The sequence below is a fragment of the Odocoileus virginianus genome, chromosome 17 (genome assembly GCF_023699985.2).
Source record: "Odocoileus virginianus isolate 20LAN1187 ecotype Illinois chromosome 17, Ovbor_1.2, whole genome shotgun sequence".
Taxonomy (NCBI): domain Eukaryota; kingdom Metazoa; phylum Chordata; class Mammalia; order Artiodactyla; family Cervidae; genus Odocoileus; species Odocoileus virginianus.
Genome location: NC_069690.1, coordinates 33,832,711 through 33,850,010, shown reverse-complemented (window position 1 = coordinate 33,850,010; position 17,300 = coordinate 33,832,711). Strand labels below are relative to the sequence as shown.

The following is a 17,300-nucleotide window of genomic DNA, read 5'->3' as shown; positions in this document are numbered from 1 at the left end:
CCCTCCCTTCTCCCAACCCATGTCAGTCCTGGTATTCAAGTATAGGGAGCCCTTACAAGGAACCAGTTTTATATAGTTCTGATAGAAAACTCAATCAGTTAATAAGTAGAAACTTACCTTCTGGTTTCCAACTAGATACATTTAGAGGTTGAGGGACTCTTAGTGATGTAACCTGGCTTTATCCACTGCAAGAAGCATTTCCACAACAGCTGCTAGATGATAACTTAGCCTCTGCTTAAATATTTCAAATAATGTTGTGCTCTTTATTTGGCTGTTTCTTATCTTTTCCTCTTTAAGAACTAATTGTTGTAATTTTTTACTATTTTGAAATTTAATCTTCCTACTCTAGTCCTACGTTTTGAAGAGATATGATCTTACCTCTTTCATATGAAAGTGTTCTGTTATTTGAGAAATATTTTTCCAAGTTTTTTTTTTTTGGTATGTTAATCATCTCGTCATCACTTTTTTTTACATGACATAATTACAAACTTTGGTCACCAGTTTATCTTCCTGGATGAAATATAATTTTATTATCCATTTTAGAATACTGCATTCATAGAATGCTCTATTTTAGATCCATGTAATTATAGATAAGGTTTTATGCTAGCACTGAAGCAGAAAATCTCCCAGATCCCAGTGGTTTAATCAGGAAGAATTTTTTTCTCTGTGTGTACAATTAGGGTGGTGAGGTCATGTTCTACTTCAGGGGCCCAAATTCTTAGAGATTCTGCCATCTTCATTCTGGGTCTTCCAAAGTTGCCAAAGCTATTGACGACTACCAATTGACTTATAGGAGAAGTGAGAGAAGGTCACCAAGGGAGGTTAATAAAACCTGTCCTGGAAGTGGTACATGATACTTTCACCCACATGTTTTTTTTGCCAGAACTCAGTCATGAGGCCACACTTAACTGCATGGAATACCAGGAAATAGAGTTTGTCTTTGTGCCAAGGAGAAAAGGGAAATAGGTCAACAGTTAGCTAGTCTGTTACTATCTGGGATATTGAAGTGTAATACCTTTATTGTACAGATGACAGGAGTAAGGTTCAAAAAGATAGAAGTGATTTGTCCAAAGTACACTTATTGGCAGAGTGGTGACTATAATAACCTGGCTTTACAGTTTTAATCTCACAGTTATTTTAAAAAATTAATTAGTTAATTTTTGGCTGTGCTAGGTCTTCATTGCTGCATGTGGGCTTTTCTCTAGTTGCACTGAGTGGGGGCTAGTCTTCATTACGGTGTGCAGACCCTAGAGTGTGTGGGCTTCACTAGTTGCGGTGTGGGCTCAGTAGTTCATCACATGGGTTTAGTTGCTCCCTGGCATGTGGGGTCTTTGCAGACCAAGGATAGAACTCATGTCCCTTGAGATTCTTAACCACTAAACTCTGTCCCCTTAAGGCAGATTCTTAACTACTAGACCACCAGAGAAGTCCCACCATTTGTTATTTTATCTATAAATACTAGATTATTGTTTTTTTAAGGTTATTGTTTGTTTTTTCTGAATTACTTTTTTGGCTCTGCTGCTGCTAAGTCACTTCAGTCATGTCCAACTCTGTGTGACCCCATAGACAGCAGCCTACCAGGCTGCTCCATCCCTGGGATTGTCCAGGCAAGAACACTGGAGTGGGTTAGCTCACTGTTACGTAAAATTCCCTGATCAGACCTGTGCACCCTGCAGTGAATGTGTGGAATCGTAACTCCTGGACTGCCAGGGAAGTTTCTAGATTAAAAGAGAAATGCCACCCCCCCCCCCCCCCCAAACATAATTGTAATGCTGTTAGGATCCGTTGGATCATAGAAAAAGCAAGAGAATTCCAGAAAAACATCTGCTTCATCGACTGCACTAAAGTCTTTGACTATGTGGGTCACAGCAAACTGTGGAAAATTCTTAAACAGATGGAAATATCAGACCACCTTACCTGCCTCCTGTGAAATCTGTACGCAGATCAAAAAGCTGCAGTTAGAACCAGATATGGAACAACAGGCTGGTTCCAAATTGGGAAAGGAGTACATCAAGGCTGTATATTGTCATCTTGCTTATTTAATGTATATGCAGAGTACTTCATGGACTGGATGAAGCACAAGCTGGAATCAAGATTGCTAGGAGAAATATCAATAACCTCAGATGTGCAGAGGATACCACCCTAATGGCAGAAAGTGAAGAACTAAAGAGCCTCTTAATGAAAGTGAAAGAGGAGAGTGGAAAAGCTGTCTTAAAACTCAACATTCAGAAAACTAAGATCATGGCATCTGGTCCCATCACTTCATGGCAAATAGATGGGGAAACAACGGAGACAGTGACAGGCTTTATTTTTTGGAGCTCCAAAACCACTGCATATGGTGACTGCAGCCATAAAATTAAAAGATCCTTGCTCCTTGGAAGAATAGCTATGACAAACCTGCTGCTGCTAAGTCGCTTCAGTCGTGTCCGACTCTGTGCGACCCCATAGACGGCAGCCCACCAGGCTCCGCCGTCCCTAGGATTCTCCAGACAAGATCCTAGACATCATGTTAAAAAGCAGAGATATTACTTTGCTGACAGAGGTCTGTCTAGTCAAAGCTATGGTTTTTCCAGTCATGTATGGATGTGAGAGTTGGACTGATAAAGAAAGCTGAGCGCTGAAGTAATTGATGGTTTTGATCTGTGGTGTTGGAGAAGACTCTTGAGAGTTCCTTGGACTGCAACCCGTCCAAGTCTGTTGCAGGAGATCCAACCAGTCCATCCTAAAGGAAATCAGTCCTGAATATTCATTGGAAAGACTGATGCTGAAGCTCCAATACTTTGGCCACCTGATGCGAAGAACTGACTCATTGGAAAAGACCCTAATGCTGGGAAAGATTGAAGGCAGGAGGAGAAGGGGACGTCAGAGGATGAGATGGTTGGATGGCATCACTGACTCGATGGACATGAATTTGAGCAAGCTCTGGGAGTTGGTGATGGACAGGGAAGCCTGGCGTGCTGCAGTCCATGGGTTCGCAAAGAGCTGGACATGACTGAGCTAAACTGATACGCTTGCAGTAATCAGTAATAATTCATTAATATTGTAGTTGTTTTTTGTTGCTGTTTTGTCAATTTATCTACCCCTCCCCCCAGTCTTTTTAGATTGTTTTGTATTCTTGATCTTCACAAGTGCTCTTGAATCTGGCTAGATGTCTTTTCTAAGTTTTGGAAATTCTTGCCTGTTATCTCTTCAAATTGTTTTTGTTCCTTTCTTTCTGGGATACCAATTACATTTATGTTAAAATTTTTTTAAAACAAACATTCTCTGTGTATTCTCTTCTGATGATTGGATGCATTCAGGGTGGTTTGGCTGTAGACTATTCTTTTCTGTATTTTCTTTTTGTGTTCTGTGCTTTAGTCTGGATAATTTTTTCTGATCCTTTTTCTAGACCACTAATTCTCTCTTCATGTAATTTTGATACCTGTTAAAACCATCCACTGGGGTGTTAAATTTTTATTACTGTATTTTTCAGTTCTAGAATTTCCATTTGTTTTTTTGTGTTTTTTTTTATGATAGTCTGAGATTTTGTTTTGTTTTTTAAGTCTTTATTGAGTTTGTTACAGTATTTCTTCTGTTTTGTGTTTTGGTTTTTTGGCCTAGAGGCATGTAGGATCTTTGCCCCCTAACCAAGGATCAAACCCTTACCCCCTGCATTGGAAGGCAAAGTCTTAACTGCCAGAGAAGTGCCTGGTTCTTTTTTTTTAGTCATCTAGTTTTCTGGCTTACTTCTGAGTCTTGTCTTTCAAATATGTCGAATATGTCTTTTAAATGTTAAAAGTGAAGTTAATTTTTTAATTTTTCTTTTCCTTCCAGTCTTATTGAGATAATTAACACACAACACTGCATAAGTTTAAGGTGTACAGTGTAATGATTTGACTTACATATATCATGAAATGATCACCAAAATAAGTTTAGTGTATGTGAGCATCCATCATCTCATATAGATAAAAAGTTATAGAAAAGAAATATTTTTCTTTGTGATGAGATGTCTTAGGATTTATATCTTAACAACTTTGATATATAACATATAGCAGAGTTATATTTATCATGTTGAACATTATATCCCTAGTACTTACTGATCTTATAACTGAAAACTTGTACCTTTTTGCCTGACTTCATCCAATTTCCTCTCACCAATCTCTGGAAACCACAGACCTGATCTCTCTTTCTATAAGTTTTAAACACAATATTTAAATCTTTTTGTCTGATAACTACATTATCTAGATCTCCTGTGAGGATTGTTTGTTTTTCCTTAGGTTTTCAGTCAGATTATATTCACCTTGTCATTATTGACCTGGTTCTGTTTCATTGAGTGGTGGGCATTGTACCTGAAAAATAGTATCAAATAGAAAAATGGTACTGCACCTATTTGCAGGGCAGGAATAGAAGACACAGATGTGGAGAACAGACTTTGGACATGTAGGGGAGGGACGATGGGATGAGTTGAGAGAGCAGCATTGACTTGTGTACATTACTGTGTGTGAAATGGGGCTTCCCTGGTGGCTCAGGTGGTAAAGAATCTGCCTGCAATGGAGGAGACACAGATTTGATCCCTGGGTCTGGAAGATCCCCTGGAGAAGGGAGTAGCTACTCACTCCAGTATTCTTGGCTGGAGAATTCCATGGACAGAGAAGCCTGGTGCGCTACAGTCCATGGGGTCACAAAGAGTCGGACAGAGCTGAGTGACTTAACACGTGTAAAATAGCTAGCTAGTGGGAACCTTCTCTGTAATACAAGGAGCTCAGCTTGGCGCTCGGTAATGACCTGGAGAGATGGTATGGGGGTGGGATGGGAGGGAGACTCTGAAAGGGGGAATGTATACAGCTGCTTGATGTTTTATGGCAGAAACTAACACAGTATGGTAAAGCAGTTATACTCCAATTAAAGAAAAGTAGTGTTGATTAGAGGTCTAGGACAATGATATATTTCTCTAGAGAATTTGTATAGTTGTTTTTGGGTAAGTGGCTGGGCAAGGGGTACTAGGATTTTTACTAATCCTAAAATATTTTATTCTAATGAGACAGTATGAGGTTTTAAAGCTGGGTTTCAGTTCCTGGGAGATTTTCTTATGATTCTTTTTATTTCACCTTTAATTTTATGTGTTACCTTTTGTGGCAACAATTTCAGAGCCTGGTAGTTTACCAGATCCCTTAGGCACCCTAGAGGGCTTCAGGTGCTAGGTTTTGCCCCCTTAACCTTAAACACTCTGCTTAGCTTTTCAGCTTTCTTTACTAGAATCATCAGTCATCTCCAGAGGAAAAGCAGGCCTGTTACCTCTTTAAAGTTCTGAAACACAGTTTGCTACCAGTGATCTTCCAGTCAACTAAAAGTTCTAGTTCTTTTTCTTGTGAATTATTAAGCTAGATCTGCTGTTCATCCTGTTGCCAGTTTTGCCACAATTATGAGTTTCTCTTTTTAAATGTTGACTCAATTTATCTTTGCTTAATGTTGTTTTAGTCAACTGTAGTGAATGTGTGCCATTCCAGAGTCAGACTTTTAAACATATACATTGATGGATTTGTCATTTCCTCTCTTTCAAATTTATTTTCCTGTTTTACTTTTACCAGTTATAGCTTAAATAAAATGATTGAGGTTGGGAGAATGGGAGGGGAGTTGAAGTTTGAAATACAGGTGTTTGGGGTAGGTGATGGCTATCTCATTGATTCTGAAGATAAACTTACGGGTTTGTTTGACTTAGATGAAAGTGAAGAGGATGAAGATGATTTGTTGCAAAGGACTGGGAATTTCATATCCACATCTACATCTCTTCCTAAAGGAATCTTAAAGGTGAGAATCAGTAAAATTGGACCAAACCAGCTAATTACCTCAAATCCAATATACTTTCACTTTCAGACCTATGGCTTTCTGTTATTTCTGGGATTAAATGTGCTCCCTATCTTTTTGCCTTGATAAATACTTGTGTAAAGTTTTTTTTTTCCTTTTGCAAAAATGATAACATTAAATTACCTTCCCAGGAACCTTCTATGATCCTTGCTTGATTCCTCCTTTTGCATTTCTCATCCTTTCTATTCACAGCAGCCTGGTTTGTGCTGCATGGCAACAGTTTCATTGCTAGACTCTCCACTTCCACTTCTTCCTCAACCATTCTTCCTACAGTAGCCTGAAGCGTCTTTTAAAAATAAAGTGTCATGTCCTATCACTTTTCATTGCTCTTTGTAAGCTTTCTTATCATAGTCTATACTACCCTCTTCTGGGATCTGACTTAATGCTTATGTCTTCAACTTCATCTCATCCCTTTTTCTCTTATTCCTTATTTAGGCCACGCAGACCTTGTTTCTGTTTCTCGCACATGCTGAGTCCTTTCTTGCCTCTGAACCTTTGTTCTTGCTCAGTCTTCTGTCTGTTTTTTAAGCACAGCCAGTGGCAAACTCATTCTTACCTTTCTGCTCACATAATGCCCTAGAAATGTCTTTCCGCTTTGCCTGCTAAAGTGGCTTACTCGAGACTTCCCCAGTGGTCCAGCGGTTAAGAATCTGCCTTCCAATGTGGAGGACTTGGGTTTGATCCTTGTCAGGGAACTAAGATCCCATGAACCACAGAGCAACCACACCCATCCATTGAAACTAGAGAGACTGCTGCATCAAAAACTACTGCATGTTGCAATAAAGATTCCCCATATGCTGCAACTAAGACTTGATACAGCCAAATAAATATTTTTTAAATCTTTTTTTTAAAAAGTAGCTTACTCTAGTTACCTTCTAATTTACTCCTGTTCCTATACACCCTGTTCATTACCACTTGTTCATTGTTGTAACCAAGTGCCTACCCAGCACTTACTTCAGATATCTGTCAAATGAACTATTCTCTCTGATATAATTTTCTCCATTATAAAATGGTAGCATGTGAATTATATGAGAAAAGGGGATGTTATCATGGTAAATGATTAGAGTGATTCTGTCTATCCTTACTCGGAAGATAATTCATTTAGCTCCTCATAGAGTGAGCTAAATTCACTCCTCATAGAGTGAATTCACCTCTATTGAAAATGTAGTCATCATATGATACTATGATGTTTTATATAATCTCATTTTTAATGCAGAGGGAAAAGCCTGTAAAAACAAAAGCGTGAAAATAGTCCAAATGACACATGAGATCATCATTACTTTAACAACCATATATCCTGAGAGAAAAACATTACCAGTCCATACCAACCATTATTGTTCAGTTGCTAAGTCATATCTGACTTTGTGACCCCACGAACTGCAGCACACTGGGTTTTCCTATCCGTCACTATCCTGGAGTTTGCCCAAGTGGACATGCCAACCATAGAACTTTGGGAATGACCACTCATTGCCTCTTATTTTGTACCATGACTACAGCGATGCCAGAGTAGGAGTTTTAAGTAAAATTTCCATGGAAGTAAAAATCTCTTAACTCAAATGGATTTATCTTAGGGAAATGATTGTGTACTTGAGTTCTAAGCCTTAACGATTTAATCTCCTTCTTTGAAAGATTGTAAAAATGGATTCTTGAATAGTAAAACACTCTACTAGCATACTAGTTGGTCACAGAGCTGTGGTCTTCTGGTTTTCATTCCAGTGCAGTTTCTTTTGCATTGTAAACTATAATGTCTTTTCTTCATGCTTTAAGGAAAATAATGTTAACCCATTTGAATTGATAAAATTTCAACTTTATTTTTCCACAGATGAAGAACTGCCAACATGCTAATGCTGAACGTCCTACTACTGCTCGGATCTCATCTGTGCAGTTCCATCCTCGTGCACAGGTTGTGATGGTCGCTGGACTAGATAATGCTGTATCCCTGTTCCAGGTATGTGGAGACTTGTAGTGAAAAGTGTTTATAATCAGGATACATGTCTTTGGAGATAATCAAAAGGAATATTTTATAATTCCTCATAGGTTGATGGAAAAACAAATCCTAAAATTCAGAGCATCTATTTGGAAAAGTTTCCAATCTTTAAGGCTTGTTTTAGTGCTAATGGAGAAGAGGTTTTAGCCACGAGCACTCACAGCAAGGTTCTTTATGTCTATGATATGTTGGCTGGAAAGCTAATTCCTGTGCATCAAGTAAGAGGTAAGGTTTCTATTGAATATATTGACACCCGCAGCCCACAGCTGAGTTTGTTGAACAGTATTTACAACTTTTCTTTTTCTTATGATAAAATTCTTAAAAATAGAGTTTCTTTGGTTTTAGTGTGTGGAGAACGTGTTGTTGAGATAATGTGTTTGAATGAAAAAAGTGAGCTGACTTTATTGGGGGAAATAAAGCACATGTGGGGAAAAAAATCATAGTTTGCAAATCTGTATTCCCTTAGACTAGAAAGGCAGTTGCACATATTTGGCTATAAAATTAGCAGTTGTTGCAGCAGTAAGAATATGAGCCTGGGAGCTAGAACACCTGGGTTCTACTTCTTTGGACAAATTATTTCACCTCTTTGTTCTGAAATTTGGATACCCTCCAGTTCTTCTGGTGCTTGTTTTAATACAATTTTGATTTACATTTAAAGGAAATAAAGCACTGCTTTTGGAAGTTGTACTTTGAAAAATGAACCACTTAGAAGATGTATCATCAGAGAAAAATTTGTCTTTCCTCTGCCTTATCTATTCTTCGGCATTCTCCTACCCCCATTACCACAAAAATACAGTGACACCTTCATGAATCCTTTGGGAACCAAAGACCTTGTGATGAAATTGGTTGGGTTAACATTATAAATCTTGGAAGGTGCACCTGAAATATGCTGCAGATTCTGGCTATCTTTCTGTTAAGTTGCACATATGTGGGGCTATAAAGGACGGGTTGCTCTGTAGAACCTTTTTTCTGCTAGTGTTTAAAAGTAACTAATGCCAACTTTAGAAACACTTATGTTTGTATTTTCAGTGTTTCCAAGTTTCTCTTTTATGTGTTACTGACACTTTCAGTGATCCTTTCCAAGGGGGTTCTTAATTTATCTATTTATGCTTTAAATCAGTGCTTCCCAAACATTAACGTGCATATAAATCACCTGGGGATTATATTAAAATGCAGGCTCTGATTTCTGCATTTCTAACAAGTTCTCAGATGCTGCTGGTCTGTGGACTTCCCTTTGAGTTGAAAAACCTTAAACTGTGTCTGCATATTGAAATAGAAAACAACATATAGTAGTTGTTATTTTTAAATATCATTCCACTAATCGAAAGCAATGTGCTCACGTCCTTTTGCCTTGTATCCTCTTGTGAGAAGCAAACCAGTGGTGACTGAGACCTAGTAGCTGGTGATGTGTACTGTGGATCTGCTGGTATGCAAGAGTATGTATCTGATCACTGGCTTCTTTTAAGACATGATATTTATCTTTGGCTTTTAACATATTTTCTTCTCTTCTCTCAATAAGCATAACTTCATAATAATAATAACAGTAATGGTAAATCAAATGTATTTCTTTTTGTGGTATGTTATTGAATATAACTCTTAATCTCATCATTATAAAACTTAATAACTCAAGAAATTAGTTAAAGACAGTAGAAAAAGGGTGAAAATTGCTGACAAGTTAGTATATGCAAGCCTTTTGTGTATGTGAGCTCTTGATTGTTGTAAATGCAAGCCTGAAAAATGAAGAATTCAGAATTGATGCGTTCTGAAGAATTCCACATTGATGGTTCCTTCCACTAACCTGTCAGAGCTTGTCAAGTGGGGTCCTTGGACTCTAAAAATTCAGTAGTCTGTGAAATTGGATAGGAAAGCATTACATCTTTCTTTTCACTAAACTCTAACTGAAATTTAGCATTTCCTTCAGTTATGAAAATTTTAAACAATCATTAGTTATAGAAGAGTATCATACATTTCACTAGACTGGCACGTACAAAGGTTGAGAACCACAGATTACTAGTTCAAACTCCAGGTGCAGTTTCTGTTGCATTACTTAGATGGACAGTTCTTAAGAGAGCTGTCTTATTCTCGGTAAAGGTTTTAACTGTTTGGGAATTAGTTTGCCAGGCAGCCATTTTAATTTATAGGCATTTTGATGTGGTCATTGCTGAGCCTCAGTTTTCTTTCTGTAAACCCAAGGATTCTAAAACATTAAAGAATTTTTTAGAAGCTTGTAACTGAGCACCTTGAAACGGTATGGACCTAACAGAAGCAGAAGATACTAAGAAGAGGTGGCAAATATACACGGAAGAACTATACAAAAAAGAACTTAATGACTCAGACAACCACAATGGTGTGATCACCCCCCCTAGAGCCAGATATCCTGGAATGCAAAGTCAAGTGGGCCTTAGGAAGCAACACTACAAACAAAGCTAGTGGAGGTGATGGAATTCCGGTTGAGCTATTTCAAATCCTAAAAGATGATGCTGTTAAAGTGCTGTACTCAGTATGCCAGCAAATTTGGAAAATTCAGCAGTGGCCACAGGACTGGAAAAGGTCAGTTTCATTCCAGTCCCAAAGAACGGCAATGCCAAAGAATGTTTGCACTACCCCACAATTGCACTCATATCACATGCTAGCAAGGTAATGCTCAAAATGGTCCAAGTGAGGCTTAAGCAGTACATGAACCGAGAACTTCCAGATGTACACGCTGGATTTAGAAAAGGCAGAGGAATCAGATCAACTTGACCACATCTGTTGGATCATAATAAAAGCAAGAGGATTCCAGAAAAACATCTACTTTATTGACTATGCCAAAGCCTTTGAGTATGTGGATCACAACAAACTGGAAAATTCTTAAAGAGATGGGAATACTAGACCCCCTTACCTGCCTCCTGAGAAGTCTGTATGCGGGTCAAGAAGCAACAGCTAGAGCCAGACATGGAACAACTGATTGGTTCCAAATTGGAAAAGGAGTACATCAAAGCTGCATGTTGTCACCCTGTTTATTTAACTTACATGCAGAGTACATGATGTGAAATGCCGGACTGGAAGAAGCACAAGCTGGAATCCAGATTGCCGGGAGAAATATCAATAACCTCAGATATGCAGATGACACCATCCTTAAGGCAGAAAGTGAAGAAGAACTAAAGAGCCTCTTGATGAAAGTGAAAGAGGAGAGTGAGAAAGCTGGCTTAAAACTCAACATTCAGAAAACTAAGATCATGGCATCTGGTCCCATCACTTCATGGCAAATAGATGGGGAAACAATGGAAACAGTTATAGGCTTTATTTTGGGGGCTCCAAAATCGCTGCAGATAGTGACTACAGCCATGAAATTAAAAGATGCTTGCTCCTTGGAAGAAAAGCTGTGACCAACCTAGATAGCATATTACAAAGCAGAGGCTTTACTTTGCCAACAAAGGTCTATCTAGTCAAAGCTATGGTTTTCCTAGTCGTCAATGTATGGATGTGAGAGTTGGACTGTAAAAGAAGATGAATGCCAAGAAATTGGTGGTTTTGAACTGTGGTGTTAGAGGACTCTTGAAAGTCCCTTGGACTGCAAGGAAATCAAGCCAGTCAATGCTCAAGAAAATCAGTCCTGAATATTCATTGGAAGGACTGATGCTGAAGCTGAAACTCCAATACTTCAGCCACCTGATGCGAAGAACTAATTCATTGGAAAAGACTGATGCTGCAAAAGATTAAAGGCAGGAAGAGAAGCAGACAACACAGGATGAGGTTGATTGGATGGCATCACCAACTCAGTGGACATGAGTTTGAGCAAGTTCTGGAAGTTAGTGATGGACAGGGAAGCCTGGCATGCTGCAGGCCATGGGGTCACAGAGAGTTGGACATGACTGAGCAACTGAACTGAAATGAGCTGAACTCAACACCTGCCACTTTGTGAATGCTCATTGATAACTACTGCCACTGTTAAGAACAGCATATGATCTGTTTGATCACAATCAGACCACTTCCCATGCTGTGGAATTTGGCTGTGTTCTGATTAACTTGGACATTCTTTTTCTTATCAATTGCTCAGCAGTTGACCTGAAAACTCATTCTCTAAGCAGTAGCAACATTTATAATCTGACATTATTAAGATATATATCTTTTTTTCTCAGGGCCATATTATGAATTTTATCTGGCTTCTATTTTGAAAACTCCAGCTTTTGTAAAACAGTTGTAATATTGATATTGGTATTTATTATTACTATATTTTGTGTGACATTAAAAGCAAAATGCTGTGTACACATAACTGGCATTACACAGTGTAAATGAAACCGATTGGTGTCATTTCATGGAGGCTCTGAAGACCACTGGTACCATAGTCCTTTATGGCTCAGTGCAAAGAGGAACTCACCAAGAGTGCAGTGGTAGGTAAGAAGCCATCTATTAGAACGGCACACCTGTGAGGCCGCCAGGCGGCCGGGTGGGAGATGCCGTGCTCTGAGGATTGGGCTGCAGTTTCATAATCAAAGGAGAAGTGAGAAGGGGGGAAGATTTCTTTTCCTTTCTTGAATAGATGTCATGTTTTCGTCATCAACTCCTCCAGATTGGGCACAAGAGTTTTCTTGTCCCTGTGTGATCAAGCTAGGTCCACAAATTTGTTTTTCATGTGTGTAGAGAACATATCCTAGGGATCATTAACTTAGCTCACTGGGCAAGATATGTGTCTCATGCCACAATTGGTTTATTGTTTGGGAGCATGTCCTGTGCTTTTGTTGCTAAGCAAGCCTGTTTGGTTTTGTGGTTAAGCAGACCTTTCTTGAATAATAATTAACTTACAGAGGTCTCCCATATTTTTCTATTTTCTATTTCTAATCCCTAGTGGGATTAACTGTTTAATCACCTATCTTGTCCCTTCATTTTGTCCTTATCATTCCCCCCTCCAGGTGTTTACCCTTTTATTCTTAAAATGGGGGTAAGGGGTGAAGTTCTTTCAGTCAGTAGCTACTTTCAGCTGAGAATGGGCATAGGCCTGTCAGGAGAAGGAATAAACACCTGACTGACTGTCCCTTTTTTAAAATTTATTTTTAAATGAAACAGGTGAATATTTGTAATGATAAAACGTATAATTCACAAAGAAGATAGACATCATAAACCACCAGACACCTAGTAACAAAGAAACATGGATACATAAAGCAAAAATCAGGACAAATATAAGGGAAAAGAAAAAAATAATCATAGTGACACATACATTTCTCTGAGAATATTTTATCAAGTACAGAAAAAATAAGAATAGAAGCATCTGGAATGATGTCATTAATAATTTAAATGTAATAGATTTCTGTTTATAGTATATTAATCTATATTCTACACAAATAAATGTTGTCGCTTTTCTATTTGGAGAACTGGAAGTCAGTGTCACTCTGGTTAGCATTATCTTTTTCGTTCTCTTAGATGTTAAGCATTGAGGAATCTAAAAAAAAGTTTAGGAATCTAAAAAAAATACAACAGTATGCATCAGAAAAGTCATTAAAAGAGATTATAACCATAATTTTAAAGATCTGAATCATTTTTTTCCCCAGTGGTTTCCAAATCCAGAAGGGGGTCACTTGAGGCCTCAATCTGTTTGTTTTAATTAGGCCCAGAGTCTCAGTGTTTTATATTTTAGGATCTTTTGAGTCTTTTATCTCAGTTATAGATTTAATCTGTTCCTTTTTTTCTGTTACTATCATTTGGTGATGAGGGTGACTTTTTGTCCCTCGAGAGAGAGAATGGTTCCTAATTTAGTTAATAAGTCCCTTTTATTAAAGAAATAGGGTAATTAGGCATAAAGAGAAGGCAATGTAGAAGCAGCTGGTTTTTGATGTTACAGAAAAGGGGTCCCAGGAAAGTGGGCCCCTGTCTCTTTCCTGACATTCCCATGACATATTTCTTATAGTTGATAAGGTTTTCAGTCCTTTGGGTTAAGACCAAGAAGGGTGCAGCAGTGTTTATGAGAAATTCTATCAAGTGGCCTGCCATTTCAGTGGCCACCTGAGGCTCAGTGTTAATTGTATATATGCCATCTCTGGGCAGGGCCACTTCTAGCCTTGGGCCCTGTCAGTCTTTGGATTGTGAAAACATCTATGGTTCTGAGAGGCCCCCGTCACTTGTTGGCATCTGGGGCCTTGACTCTGCCAATGCCCTGGCTGTTTGCAAGGGCACATGGACCACACTGTTTGTTCTAGTGTCTCTTCTGTCCACACAGGACACACTTATCTTGTCTAGGTGCCCAGTGCCCGTGGCCTTGTGTCTGCCATGTCCAGTTTGGCCCAGAAAGTCTGGCCTCTGCTTCGGTGGTCCCTGAGTAGACAAAGCCATCGCAGTCATCTGAGCCTTTTCTTTTTCTCTTTGGCTCCCTTCAGTGGTTTTGGCCATATCCCAGTTATTGAAAACCAGATGAGCCAGTTGAAGTAAATCACTCATAGATGGTCTGAGGACCAGCAGTTTTTTTTTTTTTTAATTTTGTGCCTGATGGTTGGGGCGGACTGGGCTATGAAGTGCATAGCCAAAAGGGCTTGTTCCTTGGGGGAGGAGAAGTCCATATTTGTGTACTTTTAATTTTTTTATTTTTGTTTCTTTTTTGTGTGTGTACTTTTTTAAAGCTTTTATTAATCACTCTTGAAAAACTGTAGTATTTTCATCCTGTCCCTTTTTTTTTTTTTTAATAATTAACAGGGTTCTCTGTAAACTTTTTTATACCACTTGTTAAACAGTTAATCATATGGTCCCATCTATCTCTATCAATAAAATTTACCCGATGATTCCACTGTGAAATCTGCCTCGGGGGACAGTGTTGTTCCCTGCCTGGTGTACTGTACGGCTTTTCTGGGTTGCCATCTGGTTAGCATGGGCTTGGAGCCTTGGCTCCCGCCTGTGAGATAGCCCTTGTTGGAGCAGCCATTTCCATGAATAAAGTAGCTTTCACTGAGGCAATAGTTAGCTATATAAGAGTTTCCTTCACATGTTAAAAAATCCACCATATAATTTAATTAAGCTGTGTACTTAACAACTTTAGATGTTATCCTTTCTACAGTAGTCCCCCAACCAGGTGTTAATGTCTAAGAACTTGCCACAAAGGAATAGTACAGAAAAAGTCCCCAGTGAACTGGTCTGACTGTAAATTGGAAATAAAGGATCAGCATTTTTAAGGGTCGGAGGGAGGGAAAGACTGACATTAAGGCTCAAGAAGTCATCTTCTGTTGGGCACTTTTAGTAATTGGGGGGAAAGTACCTCAAATCCTCCCCACCTCCCCACTCACCAAAAAAGTTGATTCCCTTCAGTTTTTGGGGGGTGAGGGGAGGGGGCATGGTGTACTTAAGATTACCTGATAAGAGGTTTTTTATCTAGTGGGACACAGTTCATTAAATGTTTATTTTTTTTTAAACTATATATCCTTTGATTATAAGCATTTGGTCTTTTTTCAAAGATAAATTACAGTGATCAGCTTCAGAAACAAGCTTAGAATACCTTGTTAGTAACTCAGTTAAGTTTTACAATAATATAACAACCAAGGCTATTTCAAAAGTAAGTTTTAAACAGTAAATATGTTCCCTGTCCTGATGATTTTCAGAGTTTGCTGAGGCAGAATCCCCTTCCGTGGTGGCTTATATGGTAAATTCAGGAGACCTGGGTTTGATCCCTGGGTTGGGAAGATCTGGAGGAGGGCATGGCAACCCACTCCAGTATTCTTGCCTGGAAAATCCCATGGACTGCAGCCCTCCAGGCTCCTCTGTCCATGGGGTCGCAAAGAGTTTAGACACGACTGAGTGACTAAGCCTCAAGTAGCAAAACTAAAATTTAATATTTATAAAAATACAATTTTCCCCAAAATTACCCTTCCTTTTACCAAACATAGCCAAATTAAGATAGATTTGTAAAATAAGTCTGGTTAACTGATCATATAGGCTTGTATGTTTTGTCCAATAAAGAAAAAGGATACCTCAAGTGAAAAACACATTTTTACCCCCCCCCCCTTTTCTTTTTTTGATGAGGGTATTAGCTTTGTAACCAAGAAAGCTTTAACCCATTAAATAAAAAAATGAGGTTTGTCAGGGAGCTGGGAAGAGTCAGGCAGCTGTCTTGGATTTCCCATAGCCCTGATTGTTTAATTTACAGCTTAGTTTTTTAAATTTAGAACTGAAATCTTATAAACCAGTTTAGAACTTGAATCCACATAGTTGGGACTGCAGCCTAGCCAAAACCCATATTGGAACTTGAACCCAAGTGCTTTTAATTGCTATTACACACTTGGTTTTAGGACTTGATGAAGTTCAGATTTTTGATGTCTCATCACAGAATTCAGGAGAGACAAAGTGATGGGTATTAATTTAGAGAGAAGCACAATTCAGAGTTGTGCGCCATCTCAAAAGGTAAATAAGAGGCGTTATGAGAAACAGTCTTGAGTTTTAATCAGGGTTAGAAGAAAAGTCTCAGAATTAAGGTGGTTTCTTGCCAAATAAACTGAGATAGAAGAGAAGAATGAATTGCTCTAGTGAATGTGTAAAAAGTCTTCTGGAGTTAAAAAGGAAAGAAATAGAATGGAAACAGATGTAGAGCTTAGAAGGAAAACCTCAGAGTGAAAGAGATTATTAAATCCTGTAACATCATTTAGTGGCTGGCTTTATCCCAGGCTAGCTGTTGAATGTGCACAAGCATAGCCTTTATATTCTTTTTATGTTTCTGTGCAGCCACGACTCGAACCTTGTCAAAGCCTCCAGAGAGTGAAATTGTTCTTTTCATAAACCATTTTCCTTGTCTTCTGCACCAGCAAAAAGATCTCTTCCACATCTCCTGCCACCTTTCTATGGCAATCCATGCTGATTACCATTGTTCTTTCAGTTCCTTCTCTTTAAACATTTATGTTATCAATCCCCTGGCCTGTACTTAGGTACCGGATCAGAGCTCCAAAGCATTCCGGGTTGATCGGCCCAACTGCAACAGGCTGTCTTCGAAGGAGCGCCCTGCCTGGAACTCTTGGCCTATGGCATCCCATGGCCCTGCTAGGACCTGACCCTAGACCTTCTTTTCTTGCCACAGGCCTGCCGCAGTCACCAGCTGAAACTGATTGATGTCATTTCAGGAGGGCTCTGAAGAGCTCCGGTACCACAGTCCTTTATGCCTCAGTGCAGAGAACAATTCAGCGAGAGCAAAGTGGTAGCTAAGTGATTTATTAGAATAGGACGCTTGTGAAGCATATAAGCAGGTGGGTGAGAAATGCCATGCTCCAAGAACTTATTCACTGGAAGAACTGATGCTGAAACTCCAGTACTTGGACCACCTGATATGAAGAACTGACTCATTGCAAAAGACCCTGATGTTGGAAGGATTGAAGGCAGGAGGAGGAGGAGACGACAGAGGATAAGAAGGTTGGATGGCATCACCAACAAAATGGCCATGAGTTTGAGCAAGCTCCGGGAGTTGGTGATGGACAGGGAAGCTTGGCATGCTGCAGGCATAGGGTCACAAAGAGTCGGACACAAC

The 17,300-nt window shown here is 39.1% G+C and overlaps 1 protein-coding gene across 1 annotated transcript in view; it reads left to right on the top strand.

Moving 5' to 3' along the window:
* UTP18 (UTP18 small subunit processome component) overlaps positions 1-17,300 on the top strand; it is a 64,096-nt gene that overhangs the window by 9,614 nt on the left and 37,182 nt on the right. Inside the window, exons 5-7 of the mRNA XM_020914039.2 lie at positions 5,699-5,787; positions 7,667-7,792; positions 7,882-8,056. Of these exons, the coding sequence (XP_020769698.1) occupies positions 5,699-5,787; positions 7,667-7,792; positions 7,882-8,056 (390 nt within the window). The remainder of the gene's footprint in view (positions 1-5,698; positions 5,788-7,666; positions 7,793-7,881; positions 8,057-17,300) is intronic.